At 42.0% G+C, this 24,835-nt stretch overlaps 1 protein-coding gene across 1 annotated transcript in view; it reads right to left on the reverse strand.

The window, feature by feature from the left end:
• Positions 1-13,936: 13,936 nt before the first annotated feature.
• LOC128667213 (gastrula zinc finger protein XlCGF28.1-like) overlaps positions 13,937-24,835 on the reverse strand; it is a 28,213-nt gene continuing 17,314 nt past the window's right edge. The window contains exons 3-6 of the mRNA XM_053722152.1: positions 19,830-19,940; positions 19,265-19,378; positions 17,982-18,086; positions 13,937-16,316 (exon numbers count right to left, since the gene is read on the reverse strand). Of these exons, the coding sequence (XP_053578127.1) occupies positions 15,220-16,316; positions 17,982-18,086; positions 19,265-19,378; positions 19,830-19,940 (1,427 nt within the window). The 3' untranslated portion in view covers positions 13,937-15,219. The remainder of the gene's footprint in view (positions 16,317-17,981; positions 18,087-19,264; positions 19,379-19,829; positions 19,941-24,835) is intronic.

Below are 24,835 nucleotides of genomic sequence, written 5' to 3' on the forward strand. Positions count from 1 at the left end.
TATACAGATGCACACACTGCACATATACACAGAATAGTGCTACAGACAGATATGTACAGAATATACACATATATAATACAGGTATAATATAAAGATACACAAACACTGCACTTATACACAGAGAATAGTGTTATACACAGATATGTACAGAATACACACATATATAATACAGGTATAATATACAGATACACACACTGCACATATACACAGAGAATAGTGTTACACACAGATATGTACAGAATACACACATATATTGTTAGATGTTGTTTTCAGAGGGGGACCGTGTCAGTCAGGGCTTGGCCTGGAACACACCTTATCAGCTGGAAATGACTGTATTTGATGAGGATACCCACGAGAATAGAATTCAGACCACGCAGCAATGAGTCTAAAAACGATTCTGTTTATTGAAAGACACACAACATGTCTTACAGCCAACAATTTCAGCATACAGGGTTAACATGATGACACGTTATGACCTCGTCATATCATACCATATTTCATGAACAAAAGAAGCTTATTAAAATATATGAGAGAAAGGGGAGTATGAAGGAGTGTTTCTTATAACAGTAACGAAAATATATCTGTGTGCCTATTTTAGCTTAAAGCAAGGTCGTTTGGGCCTCTTACCTAGATAACGGACTTCCAGGCGTCTTGCCAGGAACCTTTGAAAGGCCAATATTACTAATACAATTCTTACTAACATCAGCATATTTCTCACTACATAATAACTGCTATAATAAAAGATTCATTAGACAAGATGGATGCCTAAGACAAAATGGCGGCCAAGAACAAGATGGCGCTTTTTTGTCATATGAAATAGCTGCTTCTGACTGTTGAAATGGCCACATATTACTGAACATGTCAGTACTGAAGTAGTAGCTAAAGGAAAGTTATGGGACCAAGAGGCAGCAGCAAAAAAACAACTCCTAGTGTAGTTTGGAAGGATCGAGAGCCCAGCCCATATGAATGGGTGGTCATGCAGCAGCTTTGAATACAGTGAACCTGTATCAGCAGTTTTCCTGGGCAAATAGTTAATTTAATTATACAGTTCAGCATCCGTTTGGAATCTTTGTGCTTAGCAATTGCTTTTCTCTGTTACAGGCTTCTCATTTCTGTATATTATATTGCACCTATTCTACGTATGTTTTCTTTTTCTTACCCCTATTTTGTATGGATTTTCCAGCATTTAAAACTGAAAGAGCACATCTTCAGGTTCACAAGCCTAACATTGACACTTATCTCTCCCTATTTTCAGTTTAAATTATTGTTTCTTCCCCAACCCAAATGACACAATGGCAAGACCAGTTGTCTCCATACTTATGTCCAGACTGGCTCCTCTGAATAAGGGAAATTGGTAGATGGAGTCTGGAAATTAAAAAACAATTGCAGCAAACAAGGTGTTAATCTGTTCTAATAACATTTAGATACAGCTGATATGTGAATGATTACAAATGTTATAATCACAAGGTGTTTACTGAGCCTTGTAACCCCTTTCTTGGGTTAAAAACACTATAGCAAATTGTAGTGTAAAAATAAAATCCTCAATTATGCCAATTTATTTTTGCACTTTTTTTGATTATGATCATAATGATTATGATCAGTATATATGTAGTATATTATGTGCTGCTGCGCTCTGTAAAAAGTAAGGACAGTCACTGTTGCAGGACGTGCAGATACTGAGAGCCTCTTTTCTAATTACAACCGTGGTCACCCCATTGTCACCTGTTGCTCTAATTTTATGTAGTTACAGCACAATTCAGGTTTTTTCCTCTATTACACCTATGTTCAGGCCTTTAAATCTGTAAGGATGGTAAATCTCACTCAAAATACAAAATCTTAATTTTCTGTGATTCTTTAAAATCTTACGATGAATTCTAGGCATGTATTTGGCATTCGTTAAGGAAGCAGATGCTGAATATGGATGCGGTCTAAGGCATTCAGCACTTTCTGCGGCTGGATTTATTAGAAACGAAGAGCAATACATGAATATCTGTGCAAATCTGGGTATCTGTGCATTGTATTTCTTTCCTAATAAATCTTGTGGCGGAAAAAGCCAAACACAGCCAAATTCAGCACTTGTTTCCGTAATAAATAACAAATGCCAAATATATGCCCACGCTTTTAAACATAGAAGGTTTACAAATTATGGAAATACTTCTCTGAACATATACTCTGGATTTTACATTTAGCTTCATTCTTATAACAGTTTGATAAAGTTATTAGATAATTATGCATTATACAAAACAGTTTTTAATATGTACGACAGTATCTTTACTAGTGCTGCTATCCACTCAGCTTTAGATTAAAATTTTCAACAAAAAATAAGAAAAAATTATTATGGTGTCAAAAATTCTTTAAGAACCTAATTTTTAAATTATTAGCTTGTTTATTTATTGCATCCCATTTTTGACACTCATTGCTCCATATGTCATCACACATAAACATTTTCCAAATATATTTTAAAGAAGCAACTGATAAATTCAAATCAAAACATCACCGTTGAACTTCTTAACATATACCAAAAATTACTTTCTCTTGGGTTTATTATGTCTATTAAATTCTGAATTAAAAAACATAATTTATGCATTAATTATAAATTTATTTATTTCATGGTGGTGAGAGTCCACAAGTCTGTATGTTTGAGATTAAACACCTGGGCACTAGAATGAGACAAAGATACCCAACACACCAAGAAGTCGTAATCCCTCAACAAAAATAAAGACCTGTCTTAGAAAAAAACAGGGTGGGCCGTGGACTCGTCGTATTTATCAGGTAAGCATAAATTTCCTTTTCTTTTACAAGATACGACAAGTCCACGGATTTCATCCTTACTTATGAGATACAATACCAAAGCTATAGGACACGGATGAAAGGGAGGGTCAAGACAGGAACCTAAACAGAAGGCACCACTGCTTGAAGAACCTTTCTCCCAAAAACAGCCTCGGACGAGGCATAAATATAAAATTTGGAAAAAGTGTGAAGAGATGACCAAGTTGCAGCCTTGCAAATCTGTTCAATAGAAGCATAATTTTTAAATGCCCATGAGGAAGCCACAGCCCTAGTGGAATGAGCCGTAATTCGTTCTGGAGGCTGTTGTCCAGCAGTTTCATATGCAACATGGATGATACTCTTCAGCCAAAAAGAGAGGTAGCCGTAGCTTTCTGACCCCTACGTTTTCCAGAAAAAAACAACAAATAATGAAGATGATTGACAAAAATCCTTAGTCGACTGCAAGTAGAACTTCAAGGCACGGACTACGTCCAAATTATGTAACAGACGCTCCTTCTTAGAAGAAGGATTAGGACACAATGAAGGAACAACAATTTCCTGATTAATATTCTTGTTGGAAACAACCTTAGGAAGAAAACCAGGTTTGGTACGCAACACAACCTTATCGGAATAAAAAATAAGATAAGGAGAATCACATTGTAGTGCCGAAAGCTCAGAAACTCTGCGAGCAGAAGAAATAGAAACCAAAAATAAAACTTTCCAAGATAATAACTTAATATCTACGGAATACATAGGTTGAAAACGGAACCCCTTGAAGAACTGTGACAGACCCTTCTGTCAGGACTGAAAGAGTTAACTGTGTTTAGCTTTAAGAATCTAATTTCTAAAGACAGGTTTTCTGGCCTCAGCTATTGTGTACTATAATTACATTTAAGTAATAAACAGGCCATTGTTTAATCACCCTCAGAGAACAGACGCTAGGTGATAAGACAAGCCAAATGTGTTTAAGTTGTTATCTGCCTAAGTAAAGTATTTAAGTAATATAATTCTATTGTATCATGTCAAGGGCGCTTCTCCCTTTTATCTAATGTACAACATTCTTTCAACCCCCATCTGAGGGGGGGTCAAAAACCTGTATAAATCTGTATGCTGCCTTCAAATAAAGTTGTCATTCTGTTTTAAACCTGAAACTGGCTGGGTTGTGAATTGCTGATTGTCTATGCAGGACATTGTTCATCTGGTATTAACCCTTGGTATACAGTTGGTACCGTAACATTGGTGGCAAGCGACGGGAGAATCCTTATCGCCCAGAAGAGCAACTACACAAGCCAGTAACCTCAGGAACAGGGGGATTATTACAATACTGACTAAGATGGAAAGAGTACCAGGGACAGAAGGAACCAATGGGCCCAGCATAGCAGACAGAACCCCTGAAGAAGCAAGTTTTGACCGGGCTGTCAAAATAAGACTGGCACATTATGGCCCCAACCCATCTGCGGAAATTATCGACCGGGTCATAGCAGCTGTGGAAGCCAACCTACTTCGCCAAAGCGGCGCTGCAGCAAACCCAGTGGAAAAGAGAAAAGTGAATTTTGCAGCTTTTAAAAACTTCCTGGAAACAGAAGGAGAGATTGATGGGTACCTTGCGGATTTTGAGAGGCAATGTGCACTACACAAGGTACCCGCAGAGGACTGGGTCATGATATTATCCGGAAAATTATCCGGCCGGGCCAGTGAGGCTTTTCGGGCCATTCCAGATGAGGAAGTCGGGGATTATAATACTGTAAAAGAGGCTCTGCTCTCCAGGTATGCGGTTACACCGGAGGCATACCGGAGGCGGTTCAGAGACACTGTTAAATTGGCTGGTGATTCCTACGTTGAGTGGGCATATAAGGTGCACCGCACAGCATCGCACTGGATGGCGGGGTGCCAAGCCGTGTCTGGGGAAGAGGTGCTGCAGCTATTCCTGTTGGAACATTGCTTTGACAAGTTATCAGCAGGAGTTAGAGAGTGGGTTCGGGACCGTAAACCCTCCACCCTGCATGAAGCGGCTCGCTTGGCAGATGAGTATACGGATGCCCGCAAACTGGACACTGCTACCACTAAGCCCCCTGCCAGAGTGGAGTACAGACCCCCAGTCACCCCAGCACCTGCCAGTTACCAACCCCCAGCGCACCGCTATACCACACGGTCTCGGGCCACGAACTACCCTCAAAGAGCCCGGTTCAATTCGCGGGGCTACTCACAACCGATTCGGTGCTTTGGATGTAAGCAACTAGGGCACAAAAGACCAGAGTGTCCCCTAAATGCAGCGAACCAAGCACAGTCCTGGAGAAGACCCGCCGGCGGAATCCCACGTAACCCTCAGCCTGCGGCCCGCTACGTAGAGGCGCAAGAATGCTGGGGCATCCTACATGAGGCAGACCTTGTGCAAGCTGCCCACCGGAATAACCGGCAACTGGTTAAAGTGAATGGGAAGGAGGTCAGTGGTCTACGGGATACTGGTGCTACCATGACCTTGCTTCGAAAGAACTTGGTGTCTGAGAAACAGCACACAGGAGACACTGTGGCTGTGAGGGTAGCAGGGGGCACTGTGTTCCGCCTGCCTGTTGCCAGGGTGCATTTGGATTGGGGAGGGGGCGCTAGACCTGTGAATGTGGGGGTCATGAAGGATTTACCAGCTGATGTTCTCCTTGGAAATACCTTGGTCCCCCTTGTTTCTGCCTATGCTCCCATGGGTCCCGCTGATGTTAACCCTGTGACTACCCGTGCTCAGATCCGTGCAGCAGAGACTGACCCCCCTGCTGCTAAGCCCCAGGACGCTGAGCTCAGTAAATCTCTATCCGCTATTGATACGTGGAAGTCCCGTTACAATGCGCTGATGAAGGAGAAGAGTCACGTAGAGGATGAAATGGTCACGTTAAATAATCATGTAACAGTGCTAGCAGGAGAGAAGAGGAGTGCAGAGGAAAAAGCACGTTTAGAACAGGAATCTCTGCTATACAAGCTGCACCGACAGACTGCAGAAAACACCAGCTTGAGAGTGGAACATGAAACATTAAGGACAAACTTAGTGACACTGGAGGAGAAGCTGACGCTGGCTCATAGTGAGGTGCAGCAACTCAAGGGCACCCTATGTCAGTATGAAGGGATTGTGGATACCTATAAAGAGCAGGTACAAAAACCACGTAAAGAAGCCGATGATATTTTGAAGGACTGTTTAGCCCTAGTCGGGGCACTGAAGAGGTTGAACCCTTATTTATACAGACAGGGATTCTCTCTCATAACGGGAATACAGATGGATTGTCCCAGCAAACTGACATGCCTACCACCCCTTAGTCCGGTCATCCCCAGGTTGACCCGCAAAAGGGTCAAGCCGGGTCTGCCAGAGTGTTCCACAAGGGGGGAGCTATGTGACAGACCCTTCTGTCAGGACTGAAAGAGTTAACTGTGTTTAGCTTTAAGAATCTAATTTCTAAAGACAGGTTTTCTGGCCTCAGCTATTGTGTACTATAATTACATTTAAGTAATAAACAGGCCATTGTTTAATCACCCTCAGAGAACAGACGCTAGGTGATAAGACAAGCCAAATGTGTTTAAGTTGTTATCTGCCTAAGTAAAGTATTTAAGTAATATAATTCTATTGTATCATGTCAAGGGCGCTTCTCCCTTTTATCTAATGTACAACATTCTTTCAACCCCCATCTGAGGGGGGGGTCAAAAACCTGTATAAATCTGTATGCTGCCTTCAAATAAAGTTGTCATTCTGTTTTAAACCTGAAACTGGCTGGGTTGTGAATTGCTGATTGTCTATGCAGGACATTTTTCATCTGGTATTAACCCTTGGTATACAGTTGGTACCGTAACAAGAACATTAAGAACTAAATTCAAACTCCAAGGAGGAGTAATTGATCTAAACACAGGTCTGATTCTAGTCAGAGCCTGACAAAAAGATTGAACATCTGGAACATCTGCCAGACGCTTGTGTAGCAAAATAGACAATGCAGAAATCTGTCCCTTTAAGGAACTTGCCGACAACCCTTTCTCCAATCCTTCTTAGAGAAAAGATAAAATCCTAGGAATCTTAACCCTACTCGATGAGAAGCCCTTGGATTCGCACCAATAAAGATATTTACGCCATATCTTATGGTAAATTCTTCTAGTAACAGGCTTACGTGCCTGAATCAAGGTATCAAGGACCGAATCAGAGAACCCTCGCTTAGATAAAATCAAGCGTTCAATCTCCAAGCAGTCAGCTGCAGAGAAATTAGATTCGGATGATGGAAGGGTCCCTGAATGAGAAGGTCCTGCCTCAGTGGAAGCTTCCACGGTGGCAGAGATGACATGTCCACCAGATCGGCATACCAAGTCCTGCGAGGCCACGCAGGAGCGATGAGGATCACCGAAGCCCTCTCCTGTTTCACTCGAGCAATCACCCGAGGAAGGAGAGCAAATGGAGGGAACACATAAGCTAGGTTGAACGACCAAGGCACTGCCAAGGCATCTATCAGTTCGGTCTGATGATCCCTGGACCTGGATCCGTATCTCGGGAGCTTGGCATTCTGACGAGACGTCATAAGATCCAGCTCCAGCCTGCCCCATCTGAGAACCAGGTTGGCAAAGACTTCCGGATGGAGTTCCCATTCCCCCGGATGAAACGTCTGTCTGCTCAAAAAATCCGCCTCCCAGTTGTCCACTCCTAGGATGTAGATTGCCGACAGATAACAAGAGTGAGTTTCTGCCCACTGCATTATCTTGGCTACTTCTGTCATCGCTAAGGAACTCCTTGTTCCTCCCTGATGATTGATGTATGCTACAGTCGTGATGTTGTCCGACTGGAATCTGATGAATTTGGCCAAAGCCAACTGAGGCCAAGCCTGAAGCGCATTGAATATTGCTCTCAACTCCAGAATATTGATGGAAATTAGAGACTCCGACTGAGTCCACACACCCTGAGCCTTCAGGGAGTTCCAGACTGCACCCCATCCTATCAGGCTGGCGTCCGTTGTCACTATCACCCAAGAGGGTCTGCGGAAGCACGTCCCTTGGGACAGATGATCCTGCGACAACCACCAAAGAAGAGAGTGCCTTGTCTCCTGATCCAGATCTATCTGAGGAGACAAATTTGCATAATCTCCATTCCATTGTCTGAGCATGCTCAGTCGTAGAGGTCTGAGATGAAAACGAGCAAACGGAATGATGATGTCCATTGCTGCCACCATCAATCCAATTGCCTCCATGCACTGAGCAACTGACGGCTGAGGATTGGACCGAAGGGTTCGGCATGTATTCAGAATCTTTAATTTTCTGAATTCCGTCAAAAAGATCTTCATGGATAGAGAATGGATTAGAGTTCCCAGGAAAGGAATCATTGTCTGTGGAATTAGTGAACTCTTTTCTAGATTCACCTTCCACCCGTGAGTCCATAGAAAGGATAGAACAATGTCGGTATGAGACTTTGTTAGTTGATAAGACGACACCTGGATCAGAATATCGTCCAGATAAGGCGCCACTGCGATGCCCCGCGGTTTGAGAACCGCCAGCAGAGACCCCAGAACCTTTGTGAAAATTCTGGGTGCCGTGGCCAGACCGAAAGGAAGGACCACGAACTGAAAATGTTTGTCCAGAAAGGCAAACCTCAGGAAATTGTGATGATCTCTGTGGATAGGAATATGAAGATATGCATCCTTTAAATCCACGGTAGTCATATATTGACCCTCCTGGATCAATGGAAGAATGGTCCGAATAGTTTCCATCTTAAAAGATGGAACTCTGAGAAATTTGTTTAGACTTTTGAGATCTAAAATGGGTCGGAACGTTCCCTCTTTTTTGGGAACTACAAAGAGATTTGAGACAAATTACTCCCATGGAGTAGAGGTCTCTTACACAGCATAAGAACGCCTCTCTTTTTATCTGGTCTACAGACAATCGTGAAAGAAGAAACCTTCCTCTGGGGAAGGAATTTTTGAACTCCAACTGATACCCTTGAGACACGATTTCCAGTGTCCAGGGATCCTGAACATCTCTTATCCAAGCCTGGACAAAGAGAGAAAGTCTGCCCCCTACTAGATCCGGTCCCGGATTAGGGGCCGCCCCTTCATGCTGTCTTGGTAGCAGCAGCAGGCTTCTTGGGTTGTTTACCCTTGTTCCAAGACTGGTTGGGTCTCCATGTGGACTTGGCTTGTGAATAATTCCTTTCTGTTTAGTGGAAGAGGGGACTCCCTTGAAATTTCTAAAGGAACGAAAATTACTCTGTCGTCCCCTTTGCTTAGACGTTTTATCTTGAGGGAGGAGGTGACCCTTACCTCTCGTAATGTCAGAAATTATCTCTTTCAAGTCAGGCCCGAATAGGGTCTTTCCTTTGAAAGGAATAGCCAAAAGCTTGAATTTAGAGGACACATCCGCAGACCAAGATTTTAACCATAAGGCTCTTTGTGCTAAGATGGAGAATCCCGAACTCTTAGCCGCCAATTTGGTGATCTGAAAGGAAGCATCCGTAATAAAAGAATTAGCCATCTTAAGGGCCTTAATTCTATCCTGTATTTCTTCCAAAGAAGTCTCAGTCCTAAGAGACTCTTCTAGGGCGTCAAACCAAAAAGCAGCCGCAGTCGTGACTGTGACAATGCAGGCTGCCGGTTGCAATAAGAACCCTTGATGAACATAGAGTATTTTTAGAAGACCCTCCAACTTCTTATCCATGGGGTCTTTGAAGGCACAACTGTCCTCTATAGGGATAGTCGTACGCTTAGCCAGGGTAGAGATAGCTCCCTCCACCTTAGGGATCGTCTGCCAAGAATCCCCAACGGTGTCAGCTATAGGGTACATTTTCTTAAAAATAGGGGAAGGGGAGAACGGATACCCGGTCTTTCCCATTCCCTTGCAATAATGTCCGAAATTCTCTTAGGGACGGGAAAACGTCAGAATAAGAAGGAACCTCCAAATATCTGTCCATCTTACTTAATTTCTCTGGCGGGACCACAATAGAGTCACAGTCGTCCAGAGTCACCAAAACCTCTCGCAGCAAAAGTCTGAGGTGTTCAAGCTTAAACCTGAAAGACATTACGTCCGAATCTGTCGGGGGCAATGCACTTCCTGAGTCAGACAATTCCCCCTCAGACAGAGCCTCCGTACCCCCCAATTCAATGACCTGGGAGGGTACATCGGAGATCGCCATCAAAGCATCAGAAGTCGCAGGGACGGCATGGGCCTCTTTCCTACTGCGTTTGCCTTGCAATGCTGGCAACTTAGATAAAACTTCTGAAAGGGTGGATGACATAACTGCAGCCATATCCTGCAGAGTGAATGAAGCAGACGCAGTTGAAGAACACGGCATTGCCTGAGCGAGCGTTAAAGGCTGTGACGCTTGGGGAGAAAGTTGCGGAATACCCTGAGTCTCAGGGTTTGAGAAACATCCTTAGATATACTTGCATTAAAGAAAATAAAGCCCTCTCAGTACATGAGGGACAAAAAGGAACAGGGGGTTCCACATTGGCATCTAAACACATGGAACATGTACTGTCCTGAAGGCCAGCCATGACAAAAGATAAGCAAAAGCAATATTGGTCGTGGTACTGTAGATAAATTTGTAAATAAAATAACAAGTAAGTAGTTAATATAAGTGAAAACAAATATGTTGAAAACAAAAACGAGTGTACTGTGCCTTTAAAAAATACAGCAGCACTCACATGTAAAAGCAGGGAAGCACCGTTAGGTTACACTAGCTTTTCTTACAAGCAGCTAATAGATCTACCCTGTAAAAGTGTGAGAAATCTGAGGGGAGAAAATACACTTGCACCTAGCCACAGCTCCGCTGTGGCGCCTACCTGTCCCCACAAGCCAACAAATAATACTTTGTGAACTGTGTGCCTAAGACCGCTTGTAAGATGACTGAACAAGCGGACTTAGGAAAACACCGGAGCCTCAAGGTACCCTGCCGTCGGAACCCGGAACACCAACTGAGCGGCTAAGCGCGTGAACGATAAGCCCCGCCCATCGTGGGCGGTAGTCTAACCCCGATAAGGAGAACCACATGGGGAATAAGGAGAACCCAAGTGAAATTCACTTTCTGACTAATCTGAGTATACAATCCTCGTCAGCTCAGATATCAATGTTTACAACTAAATAGCTCAACTAGATTTAAAACTGAGAGGTCCCAATTCCCCCTACTCCTGACATGCTTTGCCGGACACATCGGCTTTTTCAAAAAGCATATTGATCTAATACAAATGTTATGAGTTACTTTAATAGAACGGTAATCCTAACTCAATTTTTTAGTTATAACAATATGATTCTATTACTCTCATACGATCTAACATTCAGTAACAATCTAAATATAAATATTAGTGTAATACAGAGGTAACGTTTCATTACCTTATTACTTTTGCCAAGGTGCATTATGAGATAGCACCCACGTTTGAAAGTTTATAATTATTTTACTATTTAGTTCCTATAGAATCCACAATCGTAGCTATTTAAATCGCAACTACTTGGATACTAAATCATTCAGTGATATTATTATTTATGTGAGCATTTATACTGTTGTGATCTTTATAAAATTTGTCATCTGTTCATATACAATAATTGATTATGTAGGCTGTATATTAACAGCCTCTGTTATTTGTATAACCATAAGAGTAACACCACACAGTACTGGAGACATTGGATCACATATGCTCATAATAGTAATGTAATAGCAATGATACTCATTAAGGAGACAATCTCTTAATTTTACAGAATAGGGCCTATGAGGTATTTCACCTATACTCTAAGGTGAAAAGAATATAACAGAAAGGTGATTTACACTAATAGCCGATAGGTACCGAATGAATGCAATTTGGCTTTACTGTTTGCACCAAACATTTTTCTGTTCATTTAATATCTCATCTATTGTGAGACACTATACAAAATAAATATATCTCACATTTAAGACCTTGGTTGAGTTTCTCAATACATATCTGACTAATGTACATTACAATTTAACCTTGTCTGTTAATATTGCAGATGATTTGACTTGTAACAACCACTAGTTCTCTAGGGTTTTTAAGTGTGCCCATTTTTTAACATTATCTATTAAAGTTTAACATTTTAAATTGTCATTTTTTTCACATATACACCACGCTATACTTATAATCATTATTGTGGGATTGAGTGCTATCAAGTGTACACTTTTTTTTGCAATTGTCTTTGGTTGTACATGTAAATATGTGATTTTGTACACAGCACCTAAGGGCCATAACTATTGTCAATAAGGCCAACCTTATATCATTATTAGCCCATCCCCAAATATCTGTAGTAGTGCCATCACACCCCTTTTCTTGAAGACTAACGCAACCTCTTTCATTACACCAGAAAAATAAACCTTCCAATTCTTATGATATATCTTTCTGGTAATAGGTTTATGAGCTTGAACAAGAGTATCAATTACTGGACCCAAAACAAACCTTTTGAGAATGAATGGTTAATTCTATCTCCAAGCCATTAAATTAAAGTATTGGAGATTTGGTCCTTGTGACAATAGAGCTTGACGAAGTGGAAGATGCCATGGAGGAGAACTGGACATTTGAACTATATCCACATACCAAGTTCTGAGTGGCCACGCTGGAGCAATCAGAATAGCTGATGTGTGCTCCTGCTTGAGACAAGCTATCATTCTCCAAAAGGACAATTGGAGTAAATAAATAAACTAGGTGAAAAGACCAAGGAAGTGCAAGAGATCCGCTTACGTAGCGCTAAACTTTGCACAGTATCTGTGAAGTTTATGATTCGGAAGGGAAGCCATTAAGTCTAGGTTTGGAACACCCCAGCAAGATACTAATTGATAAAAAATTTTACTTATTAAAGGACCATTCCCCTGAATCAAGAGACTGATTACTTAAATAACACGCCTCCCAATTGTTGATTCCTGGAATATGAATTTCAGAAATTGTGTAGTGATTTCAGAAATTGTGCCCAGCACAGAATTTGCAATACCTTCTTTAATGCTAGAGCACTGCGAGTGCCCCTTTCATGATTGATATAGGCTATTGCTGTGATATTGTCTGATTGGAAAAAAAATGGGCGGTTCTCGCTTGAGAAGAGGTGAAGTCTGAAGATCATACAAAGCTCTAGAACAATGATGATTGGTAACCACCTGCTGAGAAGATCAAAATCCCTGCAACCTCTGAGATCAATAGACGGAGCCCTACCTCAAGAGATTTACATTTGTAGTAGAATGATGAAGAAAGGCCATTCCCTGAGACATATTCCAGTGGGAAATCCACCAAGAGGGATTGCCTGACTGAGTTAAATTGTTTGGGAGAGACAAGTGTAATCGCCACACCATTGCTTCAGCATGCAGACATGAAGAGAACAAAAGTAAAAAAGAGTGAAGATAGCAGTAATGCCTGAGGAAACAGTGCCGTTAGCACTGTGAAACACATTGTAGCAGTTTTTATTTTAAGTGATCTTATTAGAATAAAGCACCCCTTATTAATACAGGGGCTTTATTTTTAATTTGTTTGTGGAGTTCTTTGTTTCGAACTTAAAGAATAGATAATCCCTTAATTACCCATTCCCCTGTTTTGCATAACCAACACTGTTATATAAATACACTTTTTACCTCTGTGATTACTTTGTATCCAAGCCTTTGCAGACTGCCCCCTTATTTCAGTTCTTTTGACAGACTTGCATTTATCCAATCAGCGCCCTCTCATTTGTAAAACCATGGGCGTGGTCACAATGTTATCTGTATGGCACACATGAACTAATGCCCTCTAGCTGTGAAAAACAGCCAAATGCATTGAAATAAGGGGTGGCCTTCAAGGGCTTAGAAATTAGCATATGAGCTACCTAGGTTTAGCTTTTCAACAAAGAATGCCAAAAGAACATAGCAAATTTGATGATAAAAGTGAATTATAAAGTTGTTTAAAATTGCATTTCCTATCTGAATTATTAAAGTTTAATTTTGACTAGACTGTCCCTTTAACTGAGTAATCCATCTCTGGACCTGTACATCTGACTACCGGAGGGAGCCAGCTGGGGGGCTCCGACATAACCAGCGTGTGGTGTGGTGTCTGCACTATTTGTTAGTGCATTAGACTTGTGAGTATATTTCTATGGTGCAAGAGTTATTGGCTCTTTGAGTAGGAGACTTTTACATGATATACTGTGCCATTGGAGAGCCTTCTTGTTTTTATGTTACAATATAAACTGATAAATGTAGCAAAAGACAAAATAATAGTTTTTATTACACAAACAACAGAATGGTAGTTCTGTATGCAGAGGACACTGACAGAATAATAAAGCTGTTAAAGTTATTCCTGAAGAAATAACCGGATGTAGTGATAAGTGCAACTGTGTGAAAGAAGTGTAATTGACAAATACACCGAAAAATTATACACATATAATGCTGAACATATAGTAAAAACAAATCCCCCGTTTTTAGTACCTAGCTCCTCCTAGCGATCACTTTATCCAGAGCTGAAAAAAACACACTACAAACTGTAAAATGGCTTCCGCCAACTGAGAGTGAGGAGGCTAGCGTCTGACTCTGCAGTGTAGCGGGGAAAACTTTGGGGTAACGTTTGTGCTGCCCGAGTTGCGTTCCACATCACATCTAAGAGCGTTAGGAAAAACTATAAATAAAATTTTGCCACTCTATACTTGTTCAAAATATAACCACTTGTCTGTCAAAGCAGCTAAAAGTGATATACAATACAATTATGTGCACAACATACAACCCCTGTACAAACAATCCATCTGTGTTTACCTGTTAAGAGTGTCCTCTGGCTATGATATACATTTAAAATGTACCTACCAATAGCCTGTGTCAGTGAATATACTTACCTGACAACAGCTTTACAGTACTTACCCCATTGCAGCTTTTTGGCCTCCATTAGAGAGCCCACCCAGTGCTGTATAAAACAGCAGAGTATTTTCCTTAGGGAGTACAATGACAAAGCCAAAAATCAGGAGGAGGCTAAGGGACAAGTCCTAAGACAAATAAACCCCTTCAAGAGAAAAAAAATGGAGAACCTCAATTCTTCACATTCTCCAGTGGAGGCTAAGATAAGACTGTGAGGTACAGGGAAGTGGGAGGGGTTAAAACCTCATGGTGTGTTAGATATATTTGATTCCTCCTAGTGGCCAGGTGTTGAATCCCAAATGTAAAGACTTGCAGACTCACACCATCTTATGAAATAAAGATTGTTATATGCAATTAATATAAATTACCTTATGTCTAACAAGGTACAACCAATGAGTTTAATATCTGCACATGATCTCTCCCTTGTGTACTTTCACATCCAATAATCTCAGATTTTTTTTTTTTTACTTCAGCATACAGAAAATATTTTCATTTCAGATACTACTTGAAAACAGGACTTACATAAGTTACAAAACATTTTGCAATTCAAGAAAATGTTATTTCAATTTTATAACATAAAGAAAAATTTTCACATGAAGATCATTCAAGGATATTTCCCCTTCATTCTATACAACAAGTTTAGAATTTCATGCAGTCGTATTTTCTTTTGTGTGTGTTTTTCTGTGCAAAACCAGAATGGATTTTCGACTAAAACATTTCCCACAAACCGAACACACAAAGGGTCTCTCTCCCGTGTGAATTCTCTTATGTTTAAACAGATCAGAGTTTCTTGCAAAACACTTGCCGCACACAGCACAAGCATATGGTTTCTCGCCCGTGTGAGTTCTCATATGTTGGCCAAGATCTGAATTTCTAGCAAAGCATTTGCCACATTCAGAACATGAGAACGGTTTTTCACCTGTATGCATTGACTGATGTTTAGCAAGATTTGAACTATTACTAAAGCATTTCTCACACTGTGAGCATGAATACGGTTTTTCTCCCGTGTGCATTCTTTTATGTAAAACAAGTTCTGAGTTTCTACCAAAACATTTTCCACATATAGGACATTCAAACGGCTTTTCTCCTGTGTGTATAAGTTGATGTCTCGCAAGATTGGAGTTACTACTGAAACATTTTCCACAATTCGCACAAGCAAATGGTTTCAGACCAGTGTGAACTCTGGTATGTTTGACAAGATCTGAATTCCTAGCAAAACATTTCCCACAATCCAAACAAGAAAAGGGTTTCTCTGCAGTGTGCGTTCTTTTATGCATAGCAAGAACTGAGTTTTTAGCAAAACATTTCCCACATTCAGAACAAGAAAATGGTTTTTCCCCGGTATGCTTTCTCATATGTAGAACAAGTTGTGAGTTTTTAGAAAAACATTTCTCACATTCAGAGCAGGCAAAAGGTCGGTCTGTTTTGTCACTTCTCTTTTGCTTTAAAAAATCTGTTTTTCCAATAAAATATTTGCTACATGCAGAACACGCAACTGTTTGTTCTACTTGGTGTGTAGTAAATTTTGAGCTGTGATTAAAACATTTCCCACATACAGAGCATATTAAAGTACTGGAATTATAACTCATTGTTTTGGAGTTCCGTGTTCCTTTCACCTTGGCTTGTTTATGACAAATCTGGTCTACGTGAGTCTCTGCAAATTCTGTGGCCATAACAGTAAAAGATGTCTTAATACTTTTGCTTGTTGTATGATTGGTCTTCTGACAATCTTCTGAAATATCTCCTGCAAAAGTATTTATGGTAATTAATAAATCTGTTCAAAATAAGTACAATAAGAATACACATTGCATGCCCACCTTAAAAAGAAGTGCAACAACAAGAGAGAGGAAGCCATAATAGTATCAAATGTCAAAAGTTCAATTTTTACTGAACTCCTACTCAAGAAATTTATCTGCGTGCACATATTGAACTACAAGCAACGTCTGTCAGACATGCTGGAAGTCTACACTCACCTGTTTCTAGCATTCTCTAGAGTCATCACACACACTCACCTGTGACACACATCCCCTAGAGCACTGGTTTTCAAAACTGCCCTCAGGCCTCCCCAACAGTCCAGGTTTTCTGGATTACCTTGTATGAGAGCAGGTAAAGTAACTATGTTTACTAATCAGCTAATTGTTTCACTTGTGCTCCAGTTCAGATATCCTCAAAATGTGGCCTGTTAGGGAGGCTTACAGACGGATTTGAAAACCAGTGCCCTAGAGCTATTACACACACACACACACACTCACACTCACTTGTGACACACATCCCCAGAGCTATTACACACACACACTCACTTGTGACACACATCCCCAGAGCTATTACACACACACACTCACCTGTGACACATATCCCTCAGAGCTATCACACACACTCACTTTTGACACACATCCCCCAAAGCTATTACACACACACTCACTTGTAACACACATCCCCCAAAGCTATTACACACACACTTACTTGTGACACACATCCCCCAGAGCTATTACACACACACACTCACTTGTAACACACATCCCCCAGAGCTATCACACTCACTCACCTATGACACACATCCCCCAAAGCTATTACACACACACTTACTTGTGACACACATCCCCCAGAGCTATCACACACACACACACACTCACCTATGACACACATCCCCCAGAGCTATTACACACACACTCACCTGTGACACACATCCCTCAGAGCTATTACAAACACACTCATCCATGACACACATCCCTCAGAGCTATTATACACACTCACCTGTGACACACATCCCCCAGAGCTATCACACACACTCACCTGTGACACACATCCCCTAGAGCTATTACCCACACACACTCACCTGTGACACACATCCTCCAGAGCTATTACCCACACACACACTCACCTGTGACACACATCCTCCAGAGCTATTACCCACACACACACTCACCTGTGACACACATCTCCAGAGCTATCACACACACTCACCTGTGACACACATCCCTCAGAGCTATTACACACACACTCACCTGTGACACACATCCCCCAGAGCTATCACACACACTCACCTGTGACACACATCCCTCAGAGCTATGACACACACTCACCTGTGACACACATCCCTCAAAGCTATGACACACACTCACCTGTGACACACATCCCTCAGAGCTATGACACACACTCACCTGTGACACACATCTCCAGAGCTATGACACACACTCACCTGTAACACACATCCCCCAGAGCTATCACACACACTCACCTGTGACACACATCCCTCAGAGCTATTACACACACTCACCTGTAACACACATCCCCCAGAGCTATCACACACACTCACCTGTGACTCACATCCCTCAGAGCTATTACACACAATCACCTGTGACACACATCCCTCACTGTGACCTCAGGCACATTATAAACTGACACTCACCTGTGCTGCTACTGTCACATATGTCATGTTCTGGAGATTGCGTGCGACTCCTTGAGTACATATCTTTTCTTATTTCAAATGTTAACATATCAGATTTGTCTTCATCTGTTTAAACAATTACTAACTGTTAGATTACAGATTACATTTATTATAACCAGCAGATCGATAGAACAGATCACAATTACTAACAGATTACATTTATTATAACCAGCAGATCGATAGAACAGATCACAATTACTAACAGATTACATTTATTATAACCAGCAGATCGATAGAACAGATCACAATTACCAGCTAGTTACGGGCAACCAGAGTTCACTTCTTCCCCGTAAATGCTCCCTCCTTTCCTGTGCAAACTACTTCATTTTCTCGTCAGTCCTTTAGTATAACTTTTTCTTGACTTTTACCTATTCTTTTGGGCCAGATTACAAGCGGCTTTGACAGTGAACGCGGATGCGTGAGTGCAATCACGATTTATGCTAGAATGATTACCGCGTCCTCAGAGCTATGGTTATTGTTTGGCAAAACAAAGACGCTTCTTGGCTATTTCTGGCACTGGATTTATTTGTCTAAATGTGAAACACACAAATATCTGTGCAAATGCACTTCTGTTTCTATAACGTGTGTAATTTTCCCTCTTTTTCTCATGTGCCTGAAACATTCTCCTAACTTTTTCGTCTGCCTCCTACGTGTTAAACGAATTTGTCAAGCCCTGTCCTATGGAATGGTAAGTACCCAGAGCGTAGCCTCTTTTAGCCCACTTGTGACTTTATTATAACAATTTAATTCACCTGAACACTGTGCAAACTACTAAACTAAAGCAAATGCTGAGCGAAGACCAAGAAATCTTAAAGGGATATGAAACCCAATTTTTTTCTTATTCAGGATTCAGATAGAGCAGCATTTTTAAGCAACTTTCCAAAGTACTCCTATTATCAAATATTCTTTGTTCTCTTTGTATCTTTATTTGAAAAGCAGGAATGCAAACTTAGGAGTCGTTTTTGGTTCAGAACCTGGCTACATTTAACCACCAATCACAGCAAGTGCTACCCAGTTTGCTGAACCACACACACTCACCTGTGTTTTGCATACAAAAAAGGGCTGTTTCCTAAGCTTACATTCCTGCTTTTCAAATAAAGATACCAAGAGAAGAAGAAAAAAATATAATAGGAGTAAATTAGAAAGTTGCTTAAACTTGCTGCTCTATCTGAATCATGAGAGAAAAAAATTGGGTTTCGTATCCCTTTAATTGAACACCCAGTAATTCTCAAATAGGTACTCACCGGTACATTGATTATCATCTAAATCCGCATTCAAACTTGTGATTTCATCACTATTCTCTTCCTCATCTTCCACCTTCACATTTAATAACACGTCTGAATTTTCCTCGAGGAGCTCTGTAAGTGACAATACTAAATTAAATGACATTATAGTGAGTCGCCATATTCCCAAGACGTTTTAACATATACTTTGTATAGAGGAACAGGAAACGCCATGTAAAATAGTAGATGAGGTTGAAAGACGACGGAAGTCCATCGAGTTCAACCTATACAGATCCTCCCAAGGTGTCTTGGAAACTCTAAACCAGTGGTGCCAGTGGCTCCCTGCCACACGTGTTTGTCAAGCACTGGTCTACACTATTATTTTTTTAATAACATTATTTTCATATAATACAGCTGTGACCCCGTTTCTAGGCACATTTGAGATATGTTACAACAATTGCGACCTGATCTCAGTCTCTTGATATTTTTATTTTGTGATCGGATGTCTGTGCACGTGAATGTACAGATTTCAGTGTCTGAGCCTGTAGCCACCATTACTGCAGGTTTCTTAGTATTTATAACTTACCTTCCGCAGTATTTATAGGAATTTTGTCCTCAGTCTTCATGTGATCATGCACATACGGGTCTGTTCCTTTATTACACCGGGTGACAGATGGAGGTTTCCCATCATCGCTGTCTGTAACATGGAAATGACAAACCAATTTGTAGAAGTTAGTAATAGCTTTTGGCTCTTGTTAACGTAAAAAGAAACTATTGTATTGCCTAGATATATTAAAATATTTGATTCAAGCTGCACACAGACACCATAAATGAACTCTATAGATTTTCAAGAAGTCAGAATACAAGTTTAGAACTATGTCATCTCAAGAAATATTGAAACAGCTGCACTTGAGCCTATCTAGGTATGCTTTTTAACAAAGTATACCAGAAGAACAAATAAAAATTCATAGTAGAAGAAAATTGATACGTTTTTTAAAAATGAATGCTCTGTCTGAATCATAGAAGTGTAATTCTGACTTTCATGCGCCTTTAACATTACAATAGGCATGATTAAGGGCCTGTGATCCAGAAACGTCACATACCTATCTGTTCATATGTTTGAATAAATGTAGCATTCTTCATAGTGCTGCGGACTTTGCACATTTTTCACTACAAGTTGGGAGTTTTGGCCGTTACTCCAGTCTTACGAGCACTACCCAGTGGGGGAGTTATCAAGTGATGAGCGGTTGTTAACATTACTATGTCATCAGGCACTGAAAAGTCTGCCGCTCAAAACAGCATGGCTCAATAAGATTCTAATTAAAAAAGGTCAACATTTATAGGTTGGAGGAAGTTTAAGGTATCATGTGGTTCAGCTCTGATTGAATGGGGAGAGCACAAGCAGAAAAAGGTTCGGCTGTACAGGAAGCACTTGCCCCCCCCCCCCCCCATGGCTACTGGATCTACCCCAATTAAACGGTATTAAACACACCCTTGTAATCTGACACTTGCATCACATTAGCATTTAAAAGGGATGTGTAACTGGAGGGCACAATTACCGTAGCAGGGTTACCATTTTCCATCTTTATTTTTTTTTTATTTATTTATTCAATAACAGAGTGAAAGATATACAAGGTTCATAGCTTGCGCCACACAGGGCTATGTAAGAAAATACAACATAACAAAAAATCAAACCCAACATATTTTCAACTATTTCGCTATGTTATTGTTTTTCCTTTTTTTTCAATAAAAATAAGTATATATTTAGATAGTTTCTGAATTATGTAATACTTCTTACAACACTCCAAAAAAAAAAACACTAGAGATATTATACTAACAAAGGAGGCTTAAAATAATATACAGTAGGAAGGGAAGGGGGGAGATAGAACAAAAAAAAAAACCATAATAAAAATATATATATAATAAGTCCATTCTTCTCCTCCCCTTAGCCTCATCCCTCAATCTCCCCATAAATCTGGAAAATCTCCAGTTAAGAGTGCCATACTAAAATAATCAGATTGCCTAAAAGGATAGATTATCTGTTTTTGAACTCTAATTGGGAAAGTCAAAATCACTTTAAGCCATTTCTGAAAAAAAGAAGCCACTCTTTTCTCCTGTGATATATTTACATTAAACTGTTCTAAATGTATTTGTATCATTATTTTATTAGTAAATTCTTTAATCATAGGACTATGTTTGGATTTCCAAGCCTTCAATATGACATTACGTCCTATCCAAATTGCTACTGGATCTACCCCAATTAAACGGTATTACACACACCCTTGTAATCTGACACTTGCTTCACATTAGCATTTAAAAGGGACGTGTAACTGGTGGGCACAATTACCGTAGCAGGGTTACTATTTACCATCTTATTGTTTATCCTTCTATGGCTATAACTCTGTATAGTGGATATCTTATTTAACCATTTACTGGAGCTGGATAGTGAAGCTCTTTATCTTCATGCAGGGGCCGGGCGCCATCTTGAAAGATAAGCACTCTTGCACCCTGGGACAGAAGTGTTGCTCATTCACAGAACAGTGATTTTGTAGTCTTCTTAAAAAGCCGTATTGTGCACTTCAGTTTAGTGCGCACAGGGGCTGCTATAGTTTATTATTCCAGAGATTTATTTTGTTTTATTATTAGTTTCATAACTTTTAAACTGTGTCATAAAACGGCAAAACTCTATTGTACCAGATTAGCTAAGGTGCAAGGTACATTTATCAAACACCCGCCATCATAATTGTTCTGTCAATAAATGTAATAATACGTGAGTTCCAAGATGGCGGTGCCCAGTATGACAATATGGTGCTTCACCAGGCAGCACCGGTAATGAGTTAAAATAAAAGCTGCTGGCACAGGAGGAAAAAAATACCATGGTGAGTAGCCACTGCTGTAGTTGCACTCAGCAATTTAATGTCCCTTTAAATTTGGGAATTCAAATAAACCCCCCTTATTTTTTTTACACTTTTATTTGCAAAAATGTTTCTTGTAAAAGTTATTAGTATTTAAGTGACATATTTTACTAATCATGAAATGTACAGAACATACATCTCTGGGAACTGTATTGCTGAATCCACAGACTGCACTTAGTTACTGTATGAAATATGTACCCCTGGGACCCTTACATATGGCCACACCAGACCCTTACATATGGCTACCCATACCCCGGACCCTTACATATGGCTACCCATACCCCTGGGACCCTTACATATGGCTACCCATATCCCTGGGACCCTTACATATGGCCACACCAGACCCCTGGGACCCTTAAATATGGCCACCCAGACCCCGGACCCTTACATATGGCCACCCAGATCCCTGGGACCCTTACATATTGCCACCCAGATCCCTGGGACCCTTATATATGGCTACCCATACCTCTGGGACCCTTACATATGGCTACCCATACCCCTGGGACCCTTACATATGGCCACCCAGATACCTGGGACCCTTACATATGGCCACCCAGATACCTGGGACCGTTACATATGGCCACACCAGACCCCTGGGACCCTTAAATATGGCCACCTAGATACCTGGGACCCTTACATATGGCCACCCAGATCCCTGGGACACTTACATATGGCCACCCAGATCCCTGGGACCCTTACATATGGCCACCCTGGGACTCTTACATATGGCCACCCCGATCCCTGGGACCCTTACATATGGCCACCCAGAACCCTGGGACCCTTACATATGGCCACCCAGATCCCTGGGACCCTTACATATGGCCACACCAGACCCCTGGGACCCTTAAATATGGCCACCCAGACCCCCGGACCCTTACATATGGCCACCCAGATCCCTGGGACCCTTACATATGGCCACTCAGATCCCTGGGACCCTTGCATATGGCCACCCAGATCCCTGAAACCCTTACATATGGCCTCTCAGACCCCTGGGACCCTTAGATATGGCTACCCATACCCCTGGGACCCTTACATATGGCCACCCAGATCCCTGGGACCCTTACATATGGCCACACAGATCCCTGGGACCCTTACATATGGCCACACAGATCCCTGGGACCCTTACATATGGCCACAAAGATCCCTGGGACCCTTACATATGGCCTCCCAGACCCCTGGGACCCTTACATATGGCCTCCCAGACCCCTGGGACCCTTACATATGGCCACCCAGATCCCTGGGACCCTTACATAAGGCCACACAGATCTCTGGGACCCTTACATATGGCCACACAGATCTCTGGGACCCTTACATTTGGCCACCCAGATACATGGGACCCTAACATTTGGCCACCCAGATCCTAACCACCCTATTACTAAAAGATTCAAAAAGTCTCAAAAATATCTGTATCCATCAGTCTCAGGGCTATTTTGCAATAAAATTATTACTATTAAAACATTCTCATTTCTGAGTGCTGTAACCCTCACATCAGTCATATGAAACCTGCACATGAATAACAGTTCTGATGTACAAATCTAGGTTATAGCTGTAGTAACATGAAATTCTTACCTCCATAGGACCCTTACATATAGCCACACCAGACCCCTGGGACCCTAACATATGGCCTCCCAGACCCCTGGGACCCTTACATATGGCCACCCAGATACCTGGGACCCTTACATATGGCCACACCAGACCCCTGGGACCCTTACATATGGCCTCCCAGACCCCTGGGACCCTTACATATGGCCTCCCAGACCCCTGGGACCCTTACATATGGCCTCCCAGACCCCTGGGACCCTTACATATGGCCTCCCAGACCCCTGGGACCCTTACATATGGCCTCCCAGACCCCTGGGACCCTTACATATGGCCTCCCAGACCCCTGGGACCCTTACATATGGCCTCCCAGACCCCTGGGACCCTTACATATGGCCTCCCAGACTCCTGGGACCCTTACATATGGCCTCCCAGACCCCTGGGACCCTTACATATGGCCACCCAGATCCCTGGGACCCTTACATATGGCCACCCAGATCCCTGGGACCCTTACATATGGCCACCCAGATCCCTGGGACCCTTACATATGGCCACCCAGATCCCTGGGACCCTTACATATGGCCACCCAGATCCCTGGGACCCTTACATATGGCCACCCAGATCCCTGGGACCCTTACATATGGCCACCCAGATCCCTGGGACCCTTACATATGGCCACCCAGATCCCTGGGACCCTTACATATGGCCACCCAGATCCCTGGGACCCTTACATATGGCCACCCAGATCCCTGGGACCCTTACATATGGCCACCCAGATCCCTGGGACCCTTACATATGGCCACCCAGATCCCTGGGACCCTTACATATGGCCACCCAGATCCCTGGGACCCTTACATATGGCCACCCAGACCCCTGGGACCCTTACATATGGCCTCCCAGACCCCTGGGACCCTTACATATGGCCTCCCATACCCCTGGGACCCTTACATATGGCCTCCCAGACCCCTGGGACCCTTACATATGGCCTCCCAGACCCCTGGGACCCTTACATATGGCCTCCCAGACCCCTGGGACCCTTACATATGGCCTCCCAGACCCCTGGGACCCTTACATATGGCCTCCCAGACCCCTGGGACCCTTACATATGGCCACCCAGATCCCTGGGACCCTTACATAT

This window comes from Bombina bombina, chromosome 7, assembly GCF_027579735.1.
Source record: "Bombina bombina isolate aBomBom1 chromosome 7, aBomBom1.pri, whole genome shotgun sequence".
Classification (NCBI taxonomy): domain Eukaryota; kingdom Metazoa; phylum Chordata; class Amphibia; order Anura; family Bombinatoridae; genus Bombina; species Bombina bombina.